The sequence below is a fragment of the Salvelinus namaycush genome, chromosome 3 (assembly GCF_016432855.1).
Source record: "Salvelinus namaycush isolate Seneca chromosome 3, SaNama_1.0, whole genome shotgun sequence".
Lineage (NCBI taxonomy): Eukaryota > Metazoa > Chordata > Actinopteri > Salmoniformes > Salmonidae > Salvelinus > Salvelinus namaycush.
Window position 1 is genome coordinate 83354706 of NC_052309.1, and position 24431 is coordinate 83379136.

At 42.2% G+C, this 24431-nt stretch overlaps 1 protein-coding gene across 1 annotated transcript; it reads right to left on the reverse strand.

The window, feature by feature from the left end:
- Positions 1-18047: 18047 nt before the first annotated feature.
- LOC120044674 (complement C1q-like protein 4) lies at positions 18048-20228 on the reverse strand. The gene is made up of 3 exons (XM_038989349.1): positions 20100-20228; positions 19494-19649; positions 18048-18452 (listed from the first exon to the last, which is right to left on the reverse strand). Exons 1-3 carry the CDS (start codon positions 20170-20172, stop codon positions 18163-18165), a joined length of 519 nt encoding a protein of 172 aa, XP_038845277.1. The 5' UTR covers positions 20173-20228; the 3' UTR covers positions 18048-18162.
- Between the last annotated feature and the right edge of the window lie 4203 nt (positions 20229-24431).

The following is a 24431-nucleotide window of genomic DNA, read 5'->3' on the forward strand; positions in this document are numbered from 1 at the left end:
AGATTCAAGCCCAGCTGCCACTTGGTCCACCAGTTTATATTCATCTGGCACCCCCTAGGGACACCAATAGCATCAATGTAAGTTGAGTCGTAAATGAGCAAGGACCAAAAAGGAGACCACTCCAATAACTACACCTGGAGTGGCCAATCACACATTAGTAACCAAAAAACGAGAATATGTTAAACCCTTAGGTCCATCCCTCTATACAACCTGTACCAGGTGGGCTCGTCGCCACCCGGGAACTTCAAACCTTCACAACAGGGAGGACAAACATCACTTTTTATTCATTCGACAACATCAACTACAGCAAACCAAGGGTCTTCCTCTGTCAGGCCCACTCTCCTGCGGAAGCTTGATTTCGTATCAGCCTCTCCAACTGGAGCATCAAGCAACGGCATCATACCAGAGGCCCTTGCCACATCTGTAACAGATTTCTTCAAATAAGGCATGATACAGGCAGCACAGAAATGAAAAACAACAACTAGTGTCAGAAATCCAGTAATCATCATTGCAGTGTACTTACCAAACCAACCACCCAGCCAAGGGACCAGTCCACTCTCCTCCACACCTGCAAGACCCTTCATCTCCACTGATAACCTTGCCAACCCACTCAGAGCTTTTGAAATGCTCCCATCCGGACTAGTATTGTTAGGGACAAACGTGCAACATTGTTCTCCAAACATTGTACATACGCCTCCCTGGATGGCCAGAATCATGTCCAGTGCTAGTCTATTTTGTCTACTGGTTTGAGAGGTGGCATCCAATTGTTCAGCTATCCCTGTAAGTGCAGTGTGGGTGTAGTTAACAAATCATTGTTGATTATAGTAGATATAATTGATCCAGGCATTATGCTTAGCATCAACAATAGCTGGGCCAATAATGGGCAATAAATGCCACAGGCCATCATTCCTGTTTAATGTCTGGAATTCGTGGGGAACCCCTATTGGGACCCCAACAGGTTGGTGTGGATGTTATCTGTACCCTCGGACCAAGGAGCGTCACGTTTCTGCCGTCTCCTGGGTTGGTCCCAAGCCTCTGTGTCATGTGCAGCTCCCAGAAGTTGGTTAGCTGTAACCTCAATAATAGGCAATGGTGTTTATCAAACTGGCCAAAGCACATGTGCCCTGACAATCTCCTTTCAAAATGGGGTCAACCGCCTGGCAGGTCCACACATCCACCATACATCAGCAACACCTCTAGTTAATAGTGACATTAGTGATGCAGGCAGTAGTAGGGAACCTCCCATAGTCTATACCTCTACCTATACCAGTGATACAGCTGTAATATCCCCCATATGCCTTAACTCCCCACGGTGCCTTCTGGGGAGGGACTTCTGGGAACACAAGACTCAGAGTTTTACACAGGGTTGAATTTGGCTTATTATAATAGAAACTTTCCAATATGCACATCCAACTATCCCACTGCTTAGGGCAAATGGGTGAGCAGCCAGAATAGGTCTGGCATGTCCACATACGACACAGTCCTTTCTATTAAGTGTTTTGTAGGCCAACCACATATTCTCCCTTCCCTCATAACCAGTTTCAGTCCCCAATTGGTCACTATCTGAGATGTCTTTTACATTTATTACCTATACCAGATTGTAGAGCTTAGGTGATGGCGTGGGACTTGGTCTTGAAGTGGTGGAGGAGGCCGGCTGAACCCTGGTCCGTTGGAACTGGTGGTGGTTCTGGCAGTACTGTGATGGTAACATCTCCATCGTATCCCAAACAGACAGCTCAGGACTACAAGCAGTCCTGTAAAGCCCCACCCTCTCCCAGAGAACACATCATCAGCCAGAGATCAAGCAACACTTTCACTTCTATGAACGTACACAGTGAGGAAAGGTCGGGGGCAGGGAATTTTCATTAAGGAGTTGACCCCCGAACTCTATTAGCAACGGTTCTTCTCCTTAACTCTGTGATCATTCGGCAGTGTCAGTGTGTCTCACCCTCCAAGTGCGATATGCCCCCAGGTCGGGTGAATCACCTTCTCCTTTAATTCACCTGTAATGCATAAAATCTTGGACATACAGGTTTGGTTAACAAACAGTTTCTCATTTGTTCTATCTGATTATATATTTAACTTCTATGCCTATTTTTTAGCTAGAATTTTTTTAATTTTAAATTAGTTTATTATTCAATAGGCCCCATCCTATCCTAGACCACAATGTACCCCTCCCCCGTTTGATACCTGGCCCTGGCCAGGTAACAACCTTACCTACTCTAAATAATGACTTAGTACATTATAATATAGGAACGTCCCTTTCATTCGCCGCATATCCAATTCTCCCTTGGGCGTACATTCATATCTATTCTTTTCCAATTCTCTGTCAAGTGACTTATCTACTTTAAAATGTATCTGTGCTGCTTATATATGTTAAACCCTTTCTCTCCTATCTTATTTCACAGCCTACCTTGCTCATTTCATGGTACCCCCTCCCCACTCTGCTCTCAAACCTTCAAAGTCTCAACAGTGCGGGGTAGACCCATCTGTCTGCCTTTTTCTAATAATAGTCAATAACAACTATGTGTTCCTTTGCAATATTAACTAAGTGTCTCACTGTTTTGACTTTATCTATCCCAAATGACCACAAATTCATTATCCCCACTACATTCCCCCGTGAGTGATCAAGTCACAGGAAAATGCAATGAAAATAGGTCAAAAGGTTACACCTACATTCGTGTTCCATACCATATCTAGACATACCAAAAGAACCCTTTATCTTAACAAAGTCCCTTGCCTAAATAAAACTCAGAAAGTAAAACTCCTATTCCAATATGAGTGTATTCTTTTAAGATATCTTGTCTCTGGGAACACGGAAAACCCCTTAACCCAAACGTTTACCACAAAAACAAAACCTAATAATTATGATAATACCCTTAAATCATTCGTTTTAAATTTCCCCGATGTTTATTGTAACAGAACTGTGATAAACGTGTACTGTCCCTTTAAAAACTCCCTGCCAGCCATACCAGGTTGCGAGTCGTTCATTGTTCCCCATAATGAAAACAGATCACGTTTAGAATACGTTTACTTATTGTTCGAATTCTCTGGTGTTACCTAAACAAAAACCAATAACTTTCAGCAACTTTTGAAAAGTATCTCAAAGCTATAATGTACACATTTTCCCTCTAAATGACACAACCAATTTTCTCTAGCATAATTCAATACGGCCACACCCGGTGGGGAAAGTACAAATTGTATCCCGTTCCTCCTATAATACCCAATGCTAAATTCAAAGTTGTGGTTAAATATATGGATTTGCCAATCATTATCAAATGTTAAATATACAGGTTTAGTACTTTTATCAAATAGATTAGTATAGTTCAAATAAAGATATGTGTTTACTAGCGCTCAACCTGTGTTCAGAACGCAACAACTAGCCAATATAATACCAAAAATGACTGTCTTATTCATGCCTCTAGGCAAAACATCTAGTTACTCCAACTGAGTTTAGCAGCAAAACTATCGTATAAGTAAAATCGACTTCTCAACTTTCTCCATTCCAAAGTGTAAACTTACCATATACTTCGCTAAATTTATGTCGCATGTCAGCCAATCCATAACAATAATATCATTAGTCTGTAAATTTAACCTAAATAAGTTATTAAATGTATTCTCTCTACTCCGAATTGGTTTTAAGTTTTTTCTCTGTCACCAGCATTCAAACAGGCTCCCCGTTTGCTGGGAGACCGTTGAGTGCTGCAATACTGCCATCTTCTGTCCATTCTCTGTATAGCGCTCCACCCCCAGACTATTCCAAGAGTTATGAGTGTGTGGAGGAATATCACAAATAAGGGGCCAGATATCCCTAGCCTTGCCCAGGGAGGGAGAAATGTCCCTCTAACTGGGCGAGGTTCCTTTTTCAGGGGAGGCGGAGTTTGATGCCGCATCACCTGAGTCAGGAGTATCTTCATTTGGAATCGAATTTAGGCCGCTCAAATCAGCTCTGACTTCTGTCAGTGTTCTGGAAGGAATTGGAGCTGGAGTGCAATGTGTGAGGTGGTGCCAAGGTGCGCCTGATTTTACCTTTGACCTGAACTGAGTGTGAAGTAACCTCCTTCACTTCGTACGGTCCAGTCCACCTGGGGTCCAGCCACTTTCTCTTGTGGACTTTACCCCTCACCCAGTCACCAACCTTTACCTTCAGCGGTGCCGGATCTCCCGTCAGCTCCCCCTCTCGGACCTTGCGAATCTGTGTGGAGAGAGCTGCAGAAAGTTCCGTCAGTTTTTTCACATAATTACATCAAGAGCGGGCATATGACCTCCCTCTCTTGATGGACCAGGCATGACTCTTCCAGTCATTATCTCATGAGGAGAGAGATGGGTGCCTGCCCCTGGAGTGGCTCTCATGGCCATCAACGCCAGAGGCAGGGCTTCAACCCATGTCAACTTCGAACCTGCACATACCTTGGCTATCTTAGCCTTCAAAGTTTGATTGGCGCGTTACACGAGACCTTGAGATCGGATTTGTCGTGGGACACCATACCTAGGTATGAGTTCTGTTTGTAGCCACTTAATGACCGACTTAGCATCTTCCCCTGCCGTTGGTACTGCCTCAACCCATGATTTTTTGTCTAAAAATTCATTACACTTAAGCTTGGGCACAGTGGATGTAGTCATTGTGTTATTCAATGTCGGGTATCTATGGTTTATAGTTCTACATCATGTCTGGTTTTTTATATGGGTGTGCTCGTCGTGTTTCCTCAATTGCCCACATTCCTATCTTTAGCTCAGCCTCTGCTCTCTCTCTGTGTTTAGTTCCTTCCTTCTTAAATAAGTGAGACTTATTCTTTTCCACCTCACTTTCTATTCCTTCCTTTACTGCCTCCTCTAGCTCTTTCTCCATAGTGGTGAGTTGCCCTTTTGACGGGGCACCTCCACTAAGGTAACCTGCCTGTGTCCATTTCAGCTTGACTCCCTCCCACACCTTCTTTATTGTTTTATACTGTTCTTTACCCCCTGCCCTGTCTTGTATTTTTTGGTCTAGGTATTCATTGAACTTTAGTTTTGGGGCATTAGCGGCAGCCATGGTAAATTTCAGGATCAGGTTTGACTATCTTAGTGCACTTAGCCCGTCACTGGCCGAGACCAGCAATGTATTCTCGGCGCTGACACCGACTTATCTCTGGTGCCCCACACTCGTACACAAAGAATTATTTACAGCAGTTATTACTGTTAATCAGTTTTTCGAGTTATTATATATCTTCCCAAAAGGTATCAGAATCGCCCTTCTGGAACAATATATCAACAAACTCAAGCGCTTCTAAAATAATTATCAATTCAATTTTAGGAATTATTTTGCAAAAGTTATTATCGTTTTTCAGTTTTTCGAGTTGTTATATATTTTCCCAGAAGGTATCAGAATCGCCCTTCTGGAACAATATATCAACAAACTCAAGCGCTTCTAAAATAATTATCAATTCAATTTTAGGAATTATTTTGCAAAAGTTATTATCGTTTTTCAGTTTTTCGAGTTGTTATATATTTTCCCAGAAGGTATCAGAATCGCCCTTCTGGAACAATATATCAACAAACTCAAGCGCTTCTAAAATAATTATCAATTCAATTTTAGGAATTATTTTGCAAAAGTTATTATCGTTTTTCAGTTTTTCGAGTTGTTATATATTTTCCCAGAAGGTATCAGAATCGCCCTTCTGGAACAATATATTAACAAACTCAAGCGCTTCTAAAATAATTATCAATTCAATTTTAGGAATTATGGAAATACCAACATCACAATAGAGGAAAAATACAAGTCAGTTTTCAGCTCGGCGGCTGTACCACGGGCCAAAAGAAGACTCAGCTGTCCTCCCAAAAGTTATCAACTAGTGAGTCTCGTGAAAAGGCCAATCTTACACAACATTCAAATTAACATTTCCACATTTGTATTTTATTACATAACAACATTAATACATTGATCGCAGGTTAAGTTCTTCACAGTGCATCTAGTTAAGTGCCAAGTCAACCATTGCCCGACTATCTGAACTTGTATTTTTATTTTATTTTGTTGATTCCCCCTAGGTAACTTCCAAGTGTTTTAACCAATCAAATGTTGTTAAGTCTGGGGAACCTTTTCTAGACTTGGATTCTCACGGAATTCTCACTCAACCCGACTATCTGAATCTTTTTATCAAGTCAGTTACAATTATAACACAATTACTTGGATTCTCACGGCTTCTACCCGACTATGTGAATCTTTTTACAACACACATTTACTTAGATTCTCACGGCTTCTACCCGACTATGTGAATCTGAGTCTCACGGCTTCTACCCGACTATGTGACTCTCTATAAGTTATTTGGATTCTCACGGCTTCTACCCGACTATGTGAATCTCTTTTTAATTACTTTAGAGTCTCACGGCTTCTACCCGACTATGTGACTCTGAGTCTCACGGCTTCTACCCGACTATGTGACTCTCTATATCTCAGATATCTTTACATGTTTACTTTTACATTTACAATAGACATTTATCATAAATTTAACAGTAACCCATACTCAACCTCAGTACTTCTGATCTTTAATTTGGATTTTCCTAATATACAATATGCAGATTTTTGATTTAACAGGTTCTGCTTACCTTTGTTTTGTAGGCCTTATAGATCAGTTTCCTGAGGCGAGCTGGATTCCCGGCTGCTCCTGCGGACAGGCCACCCGTCCTTTCTGATCCGTCTCTCACTTGTCTCTTTTCTCTATCAACTTTTTATGGACCGAATTCAGAGAAGAAAACCATCCTCTGCTACCAATTTGTTGATATCACAAGTTTACTGGAGAACTGAGACGAAGTAGAGACTCTGGACAGGGTGGATATGGTATAATAAAAGGCAGTTTATTCAGAGGTAAAGATATCTGAAATAGCGTGCACGGACTCGTTCATCAAGCTCGAATGGAACTATCAGAAAGAAGCCCCGAAACATTTTGTGCAGACATTATATTTGATAAATAAAGTAGGTTGAGTCTGGTAGATCTGGTCTTCTGGTTGGTCCTGATGAGTTGGGCGAGGTCCCCTTCAGGCTAGTATCACTGTCCCATTGGCTCTGAGTAGAGTTCTTTGTCTTCAGAAATGTTCAGCTAAAACAGGAGATTAGGTGTGTGCGTAGATGTTCCTATTTTGACATATCTGTGTGTCTCTGTAAAATGTTCAGCTAAAACAGGAGATTTTGTGTGTGCGTAGATGTTCTTGTTTTATCAGTGTTTATGAAAGGTTTGTGCCAGCCCTCTGTCCTTGGGTGTGTGTGTGTCTCAGTATCTCGTGAAATGCAGACCCAAGCACCCTTTTGATCAAGGCCTTTCCTGTTTTATCAGTGTTTATGAAAGGTCTGTGCCAGCCCTCTGTCCTTGGGTGTGTGTGGGTCTCAGTATCTCACGAAATGCAGAACATATTGTGTCATGAAATATGTGCTTATGAGTTTGTGAAAAACCCTGTTTTGAAAGAAGTTAGTTATAACAACGTAATAGCAATATGCTTGTGTTATTTTAAATGGTATTTATTACACTACCCACCCTTTCGGTAGTGTCTGAGTTCCTACCCACCCTTTCGGTAGTGTCTGCCGTATGCGTCCTTTACTGGTACGAGCCCACCACACATCTGTTACAGGAGCTGTAAGGTTCAGGATCTTCTCCTGTGTCTCTGAACCTAAGTCAGTCACATTAACTACCGTTTTACAACCATGGAAGTTTCCCACATTTCGAGTGCCATTCAAATGTTTATAACTACTTGTCCTTGACCATCGGTATGGGGAGTCGCTTCTCGTTTAGTCACTACCTCTGCTGAAATCTTAGTTTCAGGTGTTAATTTATTCTGATAAGCCAGAACGATTGTCCAGACTATGATGCAGCTCAGGGTCCCCCATATTCCCCAAAACCGCCAACCCTCTCCTGCCCTTAGCCTGTCTGCTAGGAACCACCCCATACTCACACCTCTACGAGCGCACACAGTGATGATAGGTCAGGGTAGGGAATTTTTGTTAGAGAGGTAACCCCCGGGCCTTATTGACACTCGGTTCTGCTCCCTAACTCTGTGTGTGTGTCACGAATCCCGTTTCCTGAGTCTGGTTTTTGCCTGTGTTCTGTTCTGGAGTGTTTTTCCGGTGTCCTGGAACGCACCCTGTCTGGTTGCCGGGCGTTTTAGCTAGTTGGGAGATCTCAGATTACCCGCACCTGTATCCCATCAGCTATCTGTGCACCTGGTCCTGATCATCATCTCTCCTCTTCATAAGCCCGGACCTGACATCCATTCCCTGCCGGATCGTTAGCCATAAACAGTATGTTGTGCCAGCGTATCAGCCTCCAGCTTGATAGTATTTGTTTTGTTGTTTTGTACGTCTTGCTTGCCTTAAACTTAACCCCGTTTGTTCTGTCTTCAGTTATTCACCCGGATCACTTACCCCATTCCTGCCTGGTCGTCGGAGGCTTCCGCTACTCCTTTGGACCCACCTATTCACTCCCATCAACTCACCACCGCTGCCCGTTACGCTACCTGGATATTTCTACACCTTCATATTCACTTGTAAATAAATACTCACCTTCTTCCTACTCTCCTTGTCCTGGTCTGCTTCTGGGTTCGATTTTGAAAGAACGTGACAGTGTGATCACCGGTGTTTGTATGTGTTCATACCTTTTTGCAGTGGGTAACGTGAACCCAAGTAGCTCTCTCAGCTATTCAAACGGCAAAGGCGGTTACCAACAAAACCTGGTATGGACCTTCCCAATGGGGCTGCTTCCAGTCTTTTCTTCTCCTGGATTGAATCCACACCCAGCCTCCTGGTTGCATTGAGTGAATCACCTTCTTTTGTAATTCACCTATGGGACACAAAAGCTTCGACATATGGGTGTGGTTAACAAATAACCTTCTCATGTGTTCAGCTAAGGTCTTTTCTACTTCTATGTCAGCTGACTCTGTTCCGGTCTCCGTAATTCTGGCATTCTATAGGGTCTCCCAAAAACTTTCTCAAAGGGTGACAATCCATCTTTATCTGGGGTTATTCTAATTGTCATTAAAACTATGGGTAAACACTGTACCCAATTTCTTCCTGTGCTCATGTGTGTTTTCCTTACTCGTCCTTTAATCTTACCATTCGTGCATTCAATCAATCCTGCAGATTGTAACTAATATGAACAGTATTTTTCCTCATATTAATGTTCAATTTCTAACCTATACTATCTATTATTTAATTAAAAATATGTGATCCATTGTCGGAATAGATCGTTTCTGACGATCCAAATCTAGGGATAATGTCCTGGCGTAATGCTTTAGCCACTGTGATCACATCCGCAGAGTGAGTTGGAAACGCTTCTACCCATTTAGTATATTTATCTATTATTATTAAACACCACTTCTTTCCCCCCATTCGGGATAGTTCAATGAAGTCCATTTCCAATTGTTGGAATGGATATTCTACCTGGGGGGTATTCCCCTAGTGGTGCTCTTACTCTACCTTGATGATTATTCTGTGCACCGATAACATATTTGGACCAATTATTTTTTTTAAGTAATTTGTAATCCCGTATGCTACGAAGTACTTTCTTATTATTTCCACCATCCCCCCTGTTGATACATGGCTCTGCCCATGTATCAATATTGCTGCATATCTAAACAATGACTTAGGTAGTATGGGTTATCATGATCATGATGTCAAATACCGTCTTTATAAATTACTCCTAACTTCTCCCATTTCAAAATCTCTTTTATTGGTGCTCTAGACTGACAATCTTTTAATATAGTTTTGTCTATGTTCACTTCCTCTTTTAAGAATTGCTGTGTCGGCGGCTGTGGCTTGAGGCCTGCCCTTTTCGCTTCCTCGTCTGCCTTTCTGTTGCTGATACTAATACTATCTGTTCCTTTAGTATGAGCCTCACACTTACAAATAGCTAACTTTTCTGGCAAAAGTACAGCATCTAATAGATTCAAAATCAACTGAGCATGTATAATAGGTTTCCCAGAAGTGGTTACCATACCTCTGTTTCTCCATTGGGCTGCAAATATATGTACTGTATTAAATGCATATGCACTATCTGTATAAATGGTAACTCGCTTCCCTAACTGACACGCACGGGTGAGTGCTCCTATCTCCGCTTGCTTGTGCTGCATATCCTGTGGCATTTGTGCTGGCAGGGTTTTTCCTAGAAGAGCCATCTACAAATATAGTCAATTCCCCATCGGATAAGGCGATCGGTCAGTCAAATCAGGTCTTGGTAACACCACTTTCTCAGTTTCCGTTACACAATCATGTGGGCTACCGTCTGTTGCAATCGGCACTAGGGTGGAGGGGTTCAGAGTAGTACAACGTTCTATTGTTAAATTAGGCATATTTAACATTGTCCCATCGCACTCTAGCGAATCCTTGTGGCGGGCCGGGCGTGTGCATGCTGACTACGGTTGCCAGCTGTACAGTGTTTCCTCCGACACATTGGTGGGGCTGGCTTCCGGGTTAAGCGAGAAGTAGTGCGGCTTGGCAGAGTCGTGTTTCGGAGGACGCATGGCTCTTGAACTTCGCCTCTACCGAGTCTGTATGGGAGTTGCAGCAATGGGACAAGACTGTAACTACCAATTGGTTATCATGAAATTGGGAGAAAAAAAATTATAATGCATACAGTCGTGGCCCAAAATATAGGTACCCTTGCACTTTTTTCAAGTAAATCACAATTTTCCCTAAAAATAAGTTGAAATTGACCAAAGTATTTGGTCTCCACATTTCTTTATTTCACTGTTCATATTACAAAACCTTTGTTTTGATTCAGAACTTAATATACTGGATTTTAATCAGAAAATAAACAGAAATGGCCTTGACAAAATGATTGACACTCTAGACTTAATATTTGGTAGCACAGCCTTTGGTCAATATAACTGCAATCAAGCGCTTCCTATAGCCATCGATGAGCTTCCTGCACCCCTGTACTGGCAGTTTGGCCCACTCCTCTTGTGCAGATTTGACGGGGGCCTTCTCCCAACTGCTGTTTTCAGATCTGCTGTTTTTCAATGGGACTCATTGCTGACAACTTCAGAGCAGTCGAGCGTTTTGTGTTGAACCATTCCTGGGTGCTTTTAATTGTGTTTTAATTGTGTTTGGACATTCTGCTGTCCTGTGGACAAAACACAGGACATTCTGCTGTCCTGTGGACAAAACACAGGACATTCTGCTGTCCTGTGGACAAAACACAGGACATTCTGCTGTCCTGTGGACAAAACACAGGACATTCTGCTGTCCTGTGGACAAAACACAGGACATTCTGCTGTCCTGTGGACAAAACACAGGACATTCTGCTGTGTTTTGGCAAATTGCAGTCTGGCTTTCTTATGTATCGGTCTCAGCAGTGGGGTCCTCCTGGGTCTCCTGCCATATAACCCTCTTTCATTAAGTTGGCGACGGATAGTGCGAGTTGAAACTGTCTAACCTTGCGTCTGAAGGTCAGCTTGAATCTGTGTGGCAGTTGATCGAAGTGCTTTCTCCACCATTCAAACAATCCTTTGCTGCAGTATTCCATCAAGTTCTCTCTTGCGGCCACGTACAGTGAGGTTGGCTACAGTGACATGGGCCTTAAACTTCTTGATAACATTACGTACGGTGGAAACAGGTACATCAAGGTCTCTGGAGATGGACTTGAAGCCTTGAGATTGTCCATGCTTGGCTACAATCTTGTGCCTGACCTCTTCAGATAATTCTCTTGTTTTCTTTCTTTTCTCCATGCTCATTACAGTACACACAGTGACACAAAACAGGATAATGAGTCCTTTTCTCTATTCAAACTGGTTGGATTTGTGATTTTTATATTGCACGCACCTTCAACTCACCACAATTCCAAAGTAAAAGGAGAATCACATGCTTGAAATATAATGTCTAACTACTTCTAGAAGGTGCCAATAGTATTGTCATGGCCAATTTAGGATTTATTTGTGGAATAAGATAACACAATTTTTTGTAAATTAAGATTTTTTTGTTTTGTTCAACTGCAAACCAAAGACATACATATGTGGATACCAAAATATGTTTTCATTTCAACCATTTTCTGGAAGAAATGGTGCATTATTTGAAAAAAGTGCCAAAATTGCAGCACCCCCACACTACTTCCTGCGGCTATGGCTCATGATTTGATCTAGAGGTCGACCGATTATGATTTTTCAACGCCGATACCGATACCGATTATTGGAGGACAAAAAAGCCGATACCGATTAATCGGCCGATTTATTTGATATTTTACACACACACATTTTTGTAATAATGACAATTGCAACAATACTGAATGAACAATGAACACTTTTATTTTAACTTAATATAATACATAAATACACACACACACAGCTCTGAAGTGACAATGATACTGAAGAGTCTGCTTAGGAGACAAATACTCTATAAAAATAGAGTTTAGAGTCCTGTGATGAATGTTGAAAACAAAAACTTTCATTTCTATATGCAGGAAATCCTATTTTAATAATGGGCATGGTAAGAATTGACAACCAAAGTGCGAGTCATAATTCTCATGACACCTTCTAGCAAAATCTGAAAAGCGGTTCCTTCATTTATTCCATAGGATATTTTTAGATTCACTTAAAATAAGGTCTGTGTTTCGTGTAGGCTTACACCACCGTGCCAATTTTATAACTGTGTAGATATCCATAGGACAAGGTAACTCTGATCAATATTGGCTAAATATAAGCGAAGATCATTTTTTTTGAAGAGTGGATTTCTGAAAATATGTTGATAAACGTTACCTTATCCTAGTGAGATTTACACGGGTATCAAAACGTCAAGGCGGTTTAAGCCTGCACGAAACACAGACCTTATTTGAAGTAGATCAAGACATTCTCTATGGAAGACATGAACGGTAAAATAACGAAGGAACCCCTTTCAAGTACAGCCGCAAGTTATTACAGGAATTATAATGCGTCGACTATTTCTCTCTAAACCATATACCTTTGACTAATCCGGAAACTATCACCTCGAAAACAAAACGTTTATTCCGTTCCGTATTTTATCTAACGGGTGGCATCCATGAGTCTAAATATTCCTGTTACATTGCACAACCTTCAATGTTGTCATAATTAATAATTAATGACACAATTTCACCTGGTTAATATTGCCTGCTAACCTGGATTTATTTTAGCTAAATATGCAGGTTTAAAAATATATACTTGTGTATTGATTTTAAGAAAGGCATTGATGTTTATGGTTAAGTGCACATTGGAGCAATGACAGTCATTGATTGATGTTTTTTATAAGATAAGTTTAATGCTAGCTAGCAACTTACCTTAGCTTACTGCATTCGCTAACAGGCAGGCTCTTCGTGGAGTGCAATGTAACCAGGTGTTAGAGCATTGGACTAGTTAACTGTAAGGTTGCAAGATTGGATCCCCCGAGCTGACAAGGTTAAAAATCTGTTGTTCTGCCCCTGAACAAGGCAGTTAACCCACCGTTCCTAGGCCGTTATTGAAAATAAGAATGTGTTCTTAACTGACTTGCCTAGTGAAATAAAGATTAAATAAAGGTGTAAAAAAAAATTAATAATAATAAAATTAAAAATTAAATTAAAATCGGCAAATCGGCACCCAAATATACCGATTTCCGATTATTCTGAAAACTTGAAATCGGCCCGATTAATCGGCCATTCCGATTAGTCGTCGACCTCTAATTTGATCTATTCAGTTGTGGAGGTTTGGAGTTGGACATGCGCTCTGATGTACGATAGACAGTGGTCACACCAGATACTGACTGGTTTTCTGATCCACGCCCCTACCTTCTTTCAAGGTATCTGTGACCAACAGCTGCTTATCTATAATATATGCCATTTAGCAGACGTGTTTATCCAAAGCGACTTACAGTCATGCGTGCATACATTTTATGTATGGGTGGTCCTGGGAATTGTACCCACTTCCCCGGTGTTACAATCGCCATGTTCTACCAACTGAGCTACAAAGGACCAGTCTGTATTCCCAGTCATGTGAAATCCATAGATTAGGGCCTAATAAATATAAGGAAATCAGTCAATTTACATACATGAACGGTTACTCAGTAAAATATTTGAAATTGTTGGAAAAAATTGCTGCCATTTTTTCCATAACTATAGACTTAAGAAAGTTAAAGTCTAAAGTTGCTATTCCTTAATAAAAAGTTATTGGAAATGTTAAGGTTTTTCCTAAGTTTCTTCCTAAGACAAAAGTGAAGAAGAAATGGGATTCTTGAAAATAATGCTTTAGGATTTCTTCTTGGAAATGTACTTAGAACAGCTAAACCCTTGTCTTGAGACGAATGGATACTTTTGTAAACATGAACGTTTTCTTGCACCACAGACACAGTTAGCTACCGGATATTTAAATACAGCAAGCAAAGAAATTAAAAACAAAAAAACAAATTGCATTATCTAGCTAGCTATTAATTAACAATATATTACAATATTCTAGAAGTGTTAAATAGCTAGCGTTATCTCATCAATTTGCAAAGAAGAACTTGGCTAACGTTAACGTCGTTAGCTATGTTGTTGGCTATAATGTTGGGACGCGTTGGCTAGCTAAGGTAGCTACCTAACTTACCGGTTGCGCAGTCCCTCTACCACCATCTCTCCTATCATGGACGACACCTTATCCTCCAGCTGGTCCACATGAATGGTCTCTCAGCTCCCTTCTTCTTAGCAGCCAACTTGATGTCGGACCACTTCTTTTTTACGGCGTCACTGTCCTTTGCCATACCCCAGACGGCAGAGACAGACTCTGCCAATCTTGCCCATCCTCTATTTTTGGTGTCTGCAGTGACCCCGCAGTTATCAAGTCTCCCCAACAGCAACATTTCCTGGCTGCTATTTCCTCCACCATCACTTCAAGCTCCTGTTTGCTGTAGTTTTTATTGCGCTTTCCTTGGTTATGCATTTTTGATTTCGATGTACAGTAGCTAACGTTAGTTTGGCTATAATGTGTGAAAAAAAAGTTTTTTTGTGTGTATAAAGGGTTCGCGAGCCAACTAAAACATTTTTATTCTCGAGGCATAAAGCAAAAAAATAAATATAATAAAATGTAAATATCAACACTTTATTATAGTGGGCCAAATCCTATCATCCCTGTCACATAGGCTTATTTATTAGTTTCAAGCACGTCACTAATGTCAATGCCACATAAGAAGATATTTACGAAGTTTTGACTCATCAGTAGGAAAGATTTGTTTCCCTTTTTGTCCATTCAACAACAGAGCGATACGAACCTTGTTTCAGCAGGATGTTGTATGACCTTATGTCATGCCTTATTGGAACGGATTTATTGATAATATCTGATGGAAAAAAGTTGGGATGTTGCCACACACATACCTACTTGTTAACAAAATTAAGGAAGTTTCCTTTAAAATTATTCATAAATATGATCCTGCCGACCACTATATGAAGAAGTTTAAGGAAAACATAAACTCAAATTGTACCTTTTGTAATCACCACCCAGAAACGGTGTTGCATCTTTTTTGGCATTGTATTCATGAAAGGAAACTGTGGCAAGACATCAGTAGATTTATAATTGAACACATTTATGAAGATTTTAAACTTTTGTGGAGAGATGTACTGCTTGGATTCTTTACCAACGATAGAAATAAGCTGAAACAATTTTCTGTAATTAATTTCATTATTCTTTTGGCCACATTTTATATTCACAACTGTAAATTTACAAACAAAACACCACATTTTCTTACCTTACAAAAAGAAATTGAACTGTATTTTAAGACAATTAAATACTCTACCTAACAAAAAGCTGTTCGAATAATAAGTGTATGTACTGTATGTTCCTTAAGGTCCTTGTGTAATGTGATAATGTACCCCCTATCCCAATTGTCCTTTATATATATTATTTATATACTTGTGTTCCCACATGTACTTCCTGTATTGATTTGTGTTAAATTAAAAAAAAAATAAAGATATTTACGAAGTTCTTAAGAAATATATTTACGAAGTTCCTAAGTAAACTACGAATTCCTAAGAACATTTTGAGGAATTGCATTTATGAACTATCTCATGAACTTCTTATTTTTTTGTCTTAAGCAGCTTCTTAAGTTTTTTCGTAAGTAATGTTTTGTGAATCCGGCCCCAGGCCTAGGTTTAGGTTTTGTGAAGTCAGAGAGAAGTGAAAAATTCTTCCTTAGTTGATAATTTTCTTGAAATCTAAAGGTATACCTAGATTCAAGCAAATGTCTTAAGTAGTTGAACATGTTATTAGTCGAACCTCGTGAAAGTGACAAACTGACAGGTTTTCATTTGTCAAAAGCAACTATATATCAAAGGAGTGCCTTTGATTTTGACGGCTTGCACATGCGCAGTTCGGCACGAAACGACCGTTAGATCCGATGACGTGTTTCTACGCATGAGCTTAGCTGGCCAATGTCGCTATGACATCGCCTACTAGTGTGATCGGGGATTTCTCTTGGAGAAGCAGTTTATTCATACTGTATTGTCTTTTCTTGTTACGATCGTCTGAAGGAATGGACCAAGGCGCAGCGTACTTAGAGTTCCATATGATTAATAAATATGAAACTCACCAAAAACAATACAGAAGAAAATGAAACGTGACGTTCTGGGCTGCTCACAGGCAGCTACACAAAAACAAGATCCCACAAACAGGTGGGAAAAGGCTGCCTAAATATGATCCCCAATCAGAGACAATGATAGACAGCTGCCTCTGATTGGGAACCATACCAGGCCAACAAAGAAATAGAAAACATAGATTGCCCACCCTAGTCACACCCTGACCTAACCAAATAGAGAATTAAAAAGATCTCTAAGGTCAGGGTATGACATTTCTAATACTAATACAGGCGACTAATGGCTAAAAACAGGAAGTCGTTCGTTGCTGGAAGCAGATCGCAATGACCTTTATTACCAGGAAAAACACGCCCATCCCCGTAACCCCGCCTCCACGTGAAAAAAGTACCACAATTCAGTGGAGAGAAAAAAATATTTGAAGGAAGGTGGGGAAAGAAAACAAATGTATTGCAAGCACAAGAACTGAGAGTCAAAATAAGTTTTTGGACCAAAGAAACTAAGATTGGATGCAAACATCAACTGAATGCTTTCAAAAATAATTATCAATACGTTTTAAATACAAAAATGTTTCATCCAATTTAATATTTTTTGTTAACATTTATTTTTACTTTTCAGTTTAAACGTGCATTACTTCACTTTTGCTTACAATATAATTTTTTTACATTTATTTTCTTTTGGTCCAATTCTTTTGAACTCAAATTGGCTCCACAAAGCACACCAAAGACGACATTAACGATAAATAAAATAAAAACTGCACTTCTAAAATACTATTTCACACCATAGCCTGCCGAATTTGCAAGATAATTATTTCTATTTGAAATTGGCACAAATTAAAATGTGGCACTGACTAGACCCTGGATTGATGTTTCATCATAGTCTCAATGAAGAGTTCGGCATTCGACTAGCCATGTGTGACATGCATGCACAGTTACAAGCCTACTAAAGTTGACTGCAGGAATGTGAAGCTAACTGAAGCGGAGTAGATCTAGCTTGCTTCGTAGTATACCACTCTGATGGGTTACTGCCCTATGCAGTAACAAATTCAGTGCAATTCAAATAAATACACAAATAATAAACTGCAATGGAGGATAGGACATATGGAACAAAACCCAGACAGCCAGGTACACAGTACATTTGACATTTTAGTCATTTAGCAGACACTCTTATCCAAAGCGACTTACATAATTCAGTCTCTTTGGTCCCTTCACTTGGGCAGATGACCAGTGACAGGCCTCCCAACTACCTCACTCATCTTATAACTCTCTCAGTACCGCCTCCAACCACCTCCTCTTACCCTTGGCCTCTGTCCCTTCCCCGTCACTCACCCCCTAGCCTTCTCTCCCACAGCTTACGCTTACCTCCCTACTAGCCTGGTGGAACCAGCGGTCAGGCTGGCTGCCCCCGGCTGCCTCCCTACATACATTGCAGTAACAACAGCTTTATTATTTGACATTTATTTTTTGGAAGTTGGCCAAAACCCCAAACAGTTGCATGATAGTAGCAGACCTGATTATGAATAACACTACAACACGTTTTAATGCTTTAATCACACTTTTATTGTTGAAAGTAATTGATTGGAAGAAAATTGGTGTTGAGAGATAACAAGAGAAAAGGGTTTCGACTTCTGGACATTTGGATAACTGCTCTCACACTATTCTCACATGGGGTTCAGGAGAAACCCACTGAAGGTGGTGACATTAGAGCTGTCGCGGCTAGTAATTTGCAAGCCCTCGGGCAGACGCATGTAGACAGTATTCCCCTTTTCCAGTTGCAAGGTGATTGCATTTGTTGCGAAATCTTCACTGGATCCCTTTTTGGCCCCTAGCCACGCAAACAATATCTCCTTGCCATCCTTGTACATGGCTGCACCAACTTGGTTTCCATTGCTCCAGCAATACACGGTGAAGGTGAAGTAGTAGACTCCTCTCTTAGGAGCTATAAACACTCCTGTATCAGAGGGAAAGCAATGAGATTTTCCCAATTAGTAGATGGTTAAAGGACAAGGTTTTTTTGCAAGCATGCGCATGCTTTTTTGTTTCCATTGTGGTGATAGGAGAAAGCACGCACATGCTCGCACATGGAAAAGTATCACTTGTGTGTGTAGCTCACCTGTACTCAGATACTAATAGCTAATTTATGATCTGTGATCACATATACAGTAGCTCACCTGTAGTCAGATAGTTATCACATTTCCAGTATTAGTTATTTTCTGATGATCCTAGATCAGTACAACCATGGTTTCTTTGTTACATTTTCTGCTGACATTCAGTTTCTACATGTCTGGTGATGAGTTCCATATGTCTTTTCTGCTGACATTATGTTTTTACTGTAGTCCAATGTTTAACTCTTTGTTTATCTAGCTCTGTCCATTTACCTGAGCTCAGCAGATATTCTGTTCACATATGTTTAATCCGTTATATATGTTTTTCTGTCTCAATACTTCAAAATGGCCAGTCCGGATACTGGAAATGTAATCATTATCATGAGTTTTGCTCCTATAATAACTGATGATAGAACTAAATGTATGATTGAATAAATGTGTAGTTCTGACTATGATCATCAAGAGGTGATGATATTACAACCAAACAGTTAACATTTATTTAACAATCCCTTGAAAACGGCACCCGTTGTCAATGGTTTTAGCGGAGCTGGGAGTCTCCTTGCCCCCCAGCAGGTAAATCGAATGCTCTGCACCTTATTGTGACATTTTATTGATAACGACCTGTAAAAGCAAATTTACCAACATTTCTGGAAATTGATATACAGCGTTTTGGGATTAACATTTTCAATTGATTATAATTCACCGGTTTCTCACCATTATGTATCTCGGGAAATGAGAATGGGTTTGGGCAGAATATCCCGGTAAATCTCAGTAAACCCTAGTGTAGTTACATCCATTTCATTTTTAACCATTCTTTTTTTTTTACTGCAGGTACCAACATGGTAAAACACAGCTCACCAGTACTAAGATAGAAATATAAAGCTCACCTGTGTAGCGGTTATAGCCATCACCAATGTTTGTGATCACCTCGCTGAAGATCAGGGTAGTGGCAGAGGTGCTTGGTCCAGTGTTGCCATAACCAGATTCCATAGGTACACCTGGTGGTGGTCTATGCGCCGCTGAAAAAGCCACCATGGATGTATCTATGTAAGGGAAAAGCAACACAAAATTAGCTTATTATGAAAAAAAAGTGGTATTTAGCAGAGAGCCATTGCATTGACAATATTTTAACCGTAACTATCAACAATATGATGAAGCCCTTATGAAACAGACACAGAGCCAGTCAAAAGTTTGGACACACCCACTCATTCCAGGGTTTTTCTTTATTTGTAATATTTTCTACATTGTAGAATAATAGTGAAGACATCAAAACTATGAAATAACACATATGGAATCATGTAGTAACCAAAAAAGTGTTAAACAAATAAAAATAAATTTTATATTTGAGATTCTTCAAAGTAGCCACCCCTGTCTTGATGACAGCTTTGCACACTATTGTGATAAAAAATATCTGTTGTATTCGGCGCATGTGACAAATAACATTTGATTTGAAATTGACCTCAACTGTGAAATATTAATTAAAAAATCCAAACCATTTTGCATCGTCTTGAGCTCATCCACCATGGACCTCAGTTCTCTGACCTCAGTGCGAATAGAGTCATCCATCCTGACTATCTGGTGTTCCTTTGCCGTTTGGATATGCTCAGGTGCATGGCACCCATTTATATTCCCTGCAGGTGTAGGAGTAAATGAGATGTATAGGACAGCACATAGATGTATAAAATGGCTGAACATTAAAAATAGACCACAGTAATGAAAGGGAGAGACACATGGTCTGCTGACCTGACACTAATGATAAAGAGACACATGGTCTGCTGACCTGACACTAATGATAAAGAGACACATGGTCTGCTGACCTGACACTAATGATAGAGAGACACATGGTCTGCTGACCTGACACTAATGATAAAGAGATTCATAGTCAGCTGCTTCTAAAAAGAAGGCCTATAGGACAGAATCTGCTGATTCCAATAAAGGCAAACTGAACAAAGAGTACATTGACACATTAATGAAAGGAAGTGAGACATTATGCTGACACACTAAAAGATAGAGGGTCCAGCCACCATTATAATCTAACTGAAAACAGATATGGGCGTTATTGGGCGTGAACAAGTAGGAAGCTTGAACTAAAAGATAATGGTGGTGAAAGACTTAAGAAAAGAAAGGTCATTTGCATAAGGGATGGACATAATATTATGTGTGTATAAATATAACAGCTAGGGTTCTGGGAAATTGTGTGTTCCGCGGGACATTCCGGCTGGCAATGCTCTGTATTAAAAGCCTAATTGATTTCACAAGTTCTTACGAGTGTTATATTTCTGAGACGATGTTCCACGACATATTTGGCGAGCTTAGTCAGGAGGGACAGGGACTGAGGAATGGCGTTCAGGGTTGGTGATAGTTTCTTTGGACAATCCTGCAAACAATATGGCCACAACTATAACAAGGTAAGCTTGTTCTTACATAGTTGAAATGTTTGTATGGATTGCTTCAGAGATCCTGTCTCAGCGAGAGGGGCGCCACGTAAGTCTCTCTTTCAAATTTCCTAAAAAGAAACCAGTAAATACTAAAGAACTTTTGAATTCAATGAATTTGCATGTATATGTAATTTGGGGAATTGTATTAAATATAAATGTATGCGCATGTATAGAAACTGAGTGAATAGGCGCTGTGAACTTTGCTTGTGTTGGGTGTTTAGCGGAGCATGCGCTCGTTCTGATCGGATCGTTCAAATGTGTAGCTTAAATAATGCGGTTGTTTGCGCCATCTGGCTGAGATGGTTGGCTATAATGTGGGACAGCCCATACGGTCAAAACAGATAATGTAGGTAGAAAATCCTGTGATACCTCTTCAATAAAATTAGTAGAAGGAATGCTTGGACAGGTTACTTATGAATAACGGCTCTAAAAATAATAGAGAACTGCATAAATAAGTAGTTAGGAAGCCACGATACCGCTCTTTAAAAAAGGAACATTTTTAAAGAGGTCTGCTTGGGTGGGATATTCACGGCAGAAGAATCTGTGGGTGAATATTTAGTAAATAAATATTTCATGGCTACCGCCCCAGAACGGGGGACTGAACGGATGAATATTTAGAACGCAGGAAAAACGTTGGCCTGATTGTGCGGCGTTCAACTGCAAAAGCAGCTTATACGGTTAAAACATAAATCAGTAGTTAAATAAATATTCATGGTTATGTCACGGTCGTCTTGAGGTGAATGAATGGACCAAGGCGCAGCGTGATATGAATACATCTTCTTTTATTTTACGACGAAGATGAACACGAAACGAAACACTTATACAAACTATACAAAACAACAAACAACCGTGAAGCTACAAACGAAAGTGCACACACAAGCTACTTACGTTCAACATAGACAATCTCCCACAATCACCTAAAGCCTATGGCTGCCTTAAATATGGCTCCCAATCAGAGACAATTAATGACATCTGTCTCTGATTGAGAACCAAACCAGGCAACCATAGACTTTCCTAGAACTCTCTCCTGAACACAACCCCATACACTATACAACACCCCCTAAACAATACACACACCCTAAACTAGACAAAACACACAAACTTCCCATGTCACACCCTGACCTAACTAAAATAATAAAGAAAACAAAGAATACTAAGGCCAGGGCGTGACATAACCCCCCCCTCAAGGTGCGAACTCCGGACGCACCAGCATAAAGTCTAGGGGAGGGTCTGGGTGGGCGTCTGTCCACGGTGGCGGCTCTGGCGCTGGTCGTGGTCCCCACCCCACCATAGTCACTACCCGCTTTCGTATCCTCCTCCAAATGGCCACCCTCCAAATTAACCCCACTGGACTAAGGGGCAGCACCGGACTAAGGGGCAGCACCGGACTAAGGGGCAGCACCAGGATAAGGGGCAGCACCAGGATAAGGGGCAGCTCCGGACTGAGGGACGGCAGCTCCGGACTGAGGGACAACACCGGACTGGCTGGCTGACCCTGGCTGGCTGGCGGATCCTGGCTGGCTGGCTCTGGCGGATCCTGGCTGGCTGGCTCTGGCGGATCCTGGCTGGCTGGCTCTGGCGGATCCTGGCTGGCTGGCTCTGGCGGATCCTGGCTGGCTGGCTCTGGCGGATCCTGGCTGGATGACGGCTCTGGCGGATCCTGGCTGGATGACGGCTCTGGCGGATCCTGGCTGGATGACTGGCTCTGGCGGATCCTGGCTGGATGACGGCTCTGGCGGATCCTGGCTGGATGACGGCTCTGGCTGGTCATGGCTGGATGACGGCTCTGGCTGGTCATGGCTGGATGACGGCTCTGGCTGGTCATGGCTGGATGACGGCTCTAGATGGTCATGGCTGGATGACGGCTCTGGCTGGTCATGGCTCGCTGACGGCTCTGGCTGGTCATGGCTCGCTGACGGCTCTGGCTGGTCATGGCTCGCTGACGGCTCTGGCTGGTCATGGCTCGCTGACGGCTCTGGCTGGTCATGGCTCGCTGACGGCTCTGGCTGGTCATGGCTCGCTGACGGCTCTGGCTGATCCGGTCTGGCGGAAGGCTCTGGCTGATCCGGTCTGGCGGAAGGCTCTGGCTGATCCGGTCTGGCGGAAGGCTCTGGCTGATCCTGTCTGGCGGAAGGCTCTAGCGGCTCCTGTCTGGCGGAAGGCTCTAGCGGCTCCTGTCTGGCGGACGGCTCTGTAGGCTCATGGCAGACGGGCGGCTTTGCAGGCTCATGACAGACGGGCGGCTTTGAAGGCTCAATACAGACGGGCAGCTCATGCGGCACTTGGCAGACGGACAGTTCAGGCGCCGTTGGGCAGACGGACAGTTCAGGCGCCGTTGGGCAGACGGGCAGTTCAGGCGCCGTTGGGCCTGGTGCGTGGTGCCGGAACTGGTGGTACTGGACTGGAGACACGCACCATAGGGAGAGTGCGTGGAGGAGGAACAGGGCTCTGGAGACGCACTGGAAGCCTGGTGCGTGGTGTAGGCACTGGTGGTACTGCCCTGGAGCGGGGAGTTGGCGCCGGAAATACCGGACCGTGCAGGCGTACTGGCTCCCTTGAGCATTGAGCCTGCCCAACCTTACCTGGTTGAATGCTCCCCGTCGCCCGACCAGTGCGGGGAGGTGGAATAACCCGCACCGGGCTATGTAGGCGAACCGGGGACACCATGCGTAAGGCTGGTGCCATGTAAACCGGCCCGAGGAGACGCACTGGTGGCCAGATATGTAGGGCCGGCTTCATGACATCCGGCTCAATACTCAATCTAGCCCTGCCAGTGCGGGGAGGTGGAATAACCCGCACCGGGCTATGCACACGTACAGGAGACACCGTGCGCTCTACTGCGTAACACGGTGTCTGCCCGTACTCCCGCTCTCCACGGTTAGCCTGGGAAGTGGGCGCAGGTCTCCTACCTGCCCTCGGCCCACTACCTCTTAGCCCCCCCCCCCAAGAAATTTTTGGGGTTTACTCACAGGCTTCCTTGCTAGTCGCGTACCCTCATAACTTCGGTTCCTCTCTCCGGTTGCCTCTGCTCTCCTAATCGCCTCCAGCTGTTCCCATGGAAGGCGATCTCTTCCAGCTCGGATCTCCTCCCATGTGTAGCAACCCTTGCCGTCCAATACATCCTCCCAATTCCACGAGTCCTGGTTACTTTGCCGCTGTTGTTGGTTCCGCTCACGCTGCTTGATCCATGTGTGGTGGGAGATTCTGTCACGGTCGTCTTGAGGTGAATGAATGGACCAAGGCGCAGCGTGATATGAATACATCTTCTTTTATTTTACGACGAAGATGAACATGAAACGAAACACTTATACAAACTATACAAAACAACAAACAACCGTGAAGCTACAAACGAAAGTGCACACACAAGCTACTTACGTTCAACATAGA

What these genes read in the sequence shown, in the direction of transcription:
- LOC120044674 (XM_038989349.1), bottom strand. Translation starts at nt 20,172, where the DNA reads ATGGATGACTCTATTCGCACTGAGGTCAGAGAACTGAGGTCCATGGTG. An exon ending in GCTCAAGACGATGCAAAATG is followed by an intron (nt 19,650 to 20,099) that starts GTTTGGATTTTT and finishes TCCCTTACATAG; the next exon opens with ATACATCCATGGTGGCTTTT. An exon ending in TGGCTATAACCGCTACACAG is followed by an intron (nt 18,453 to 19,493) that starts GTGAGCTTTATA and finishes CCTCTGATACAG; the next exon opens with GAGTGTTTATAGCTCCTAAG.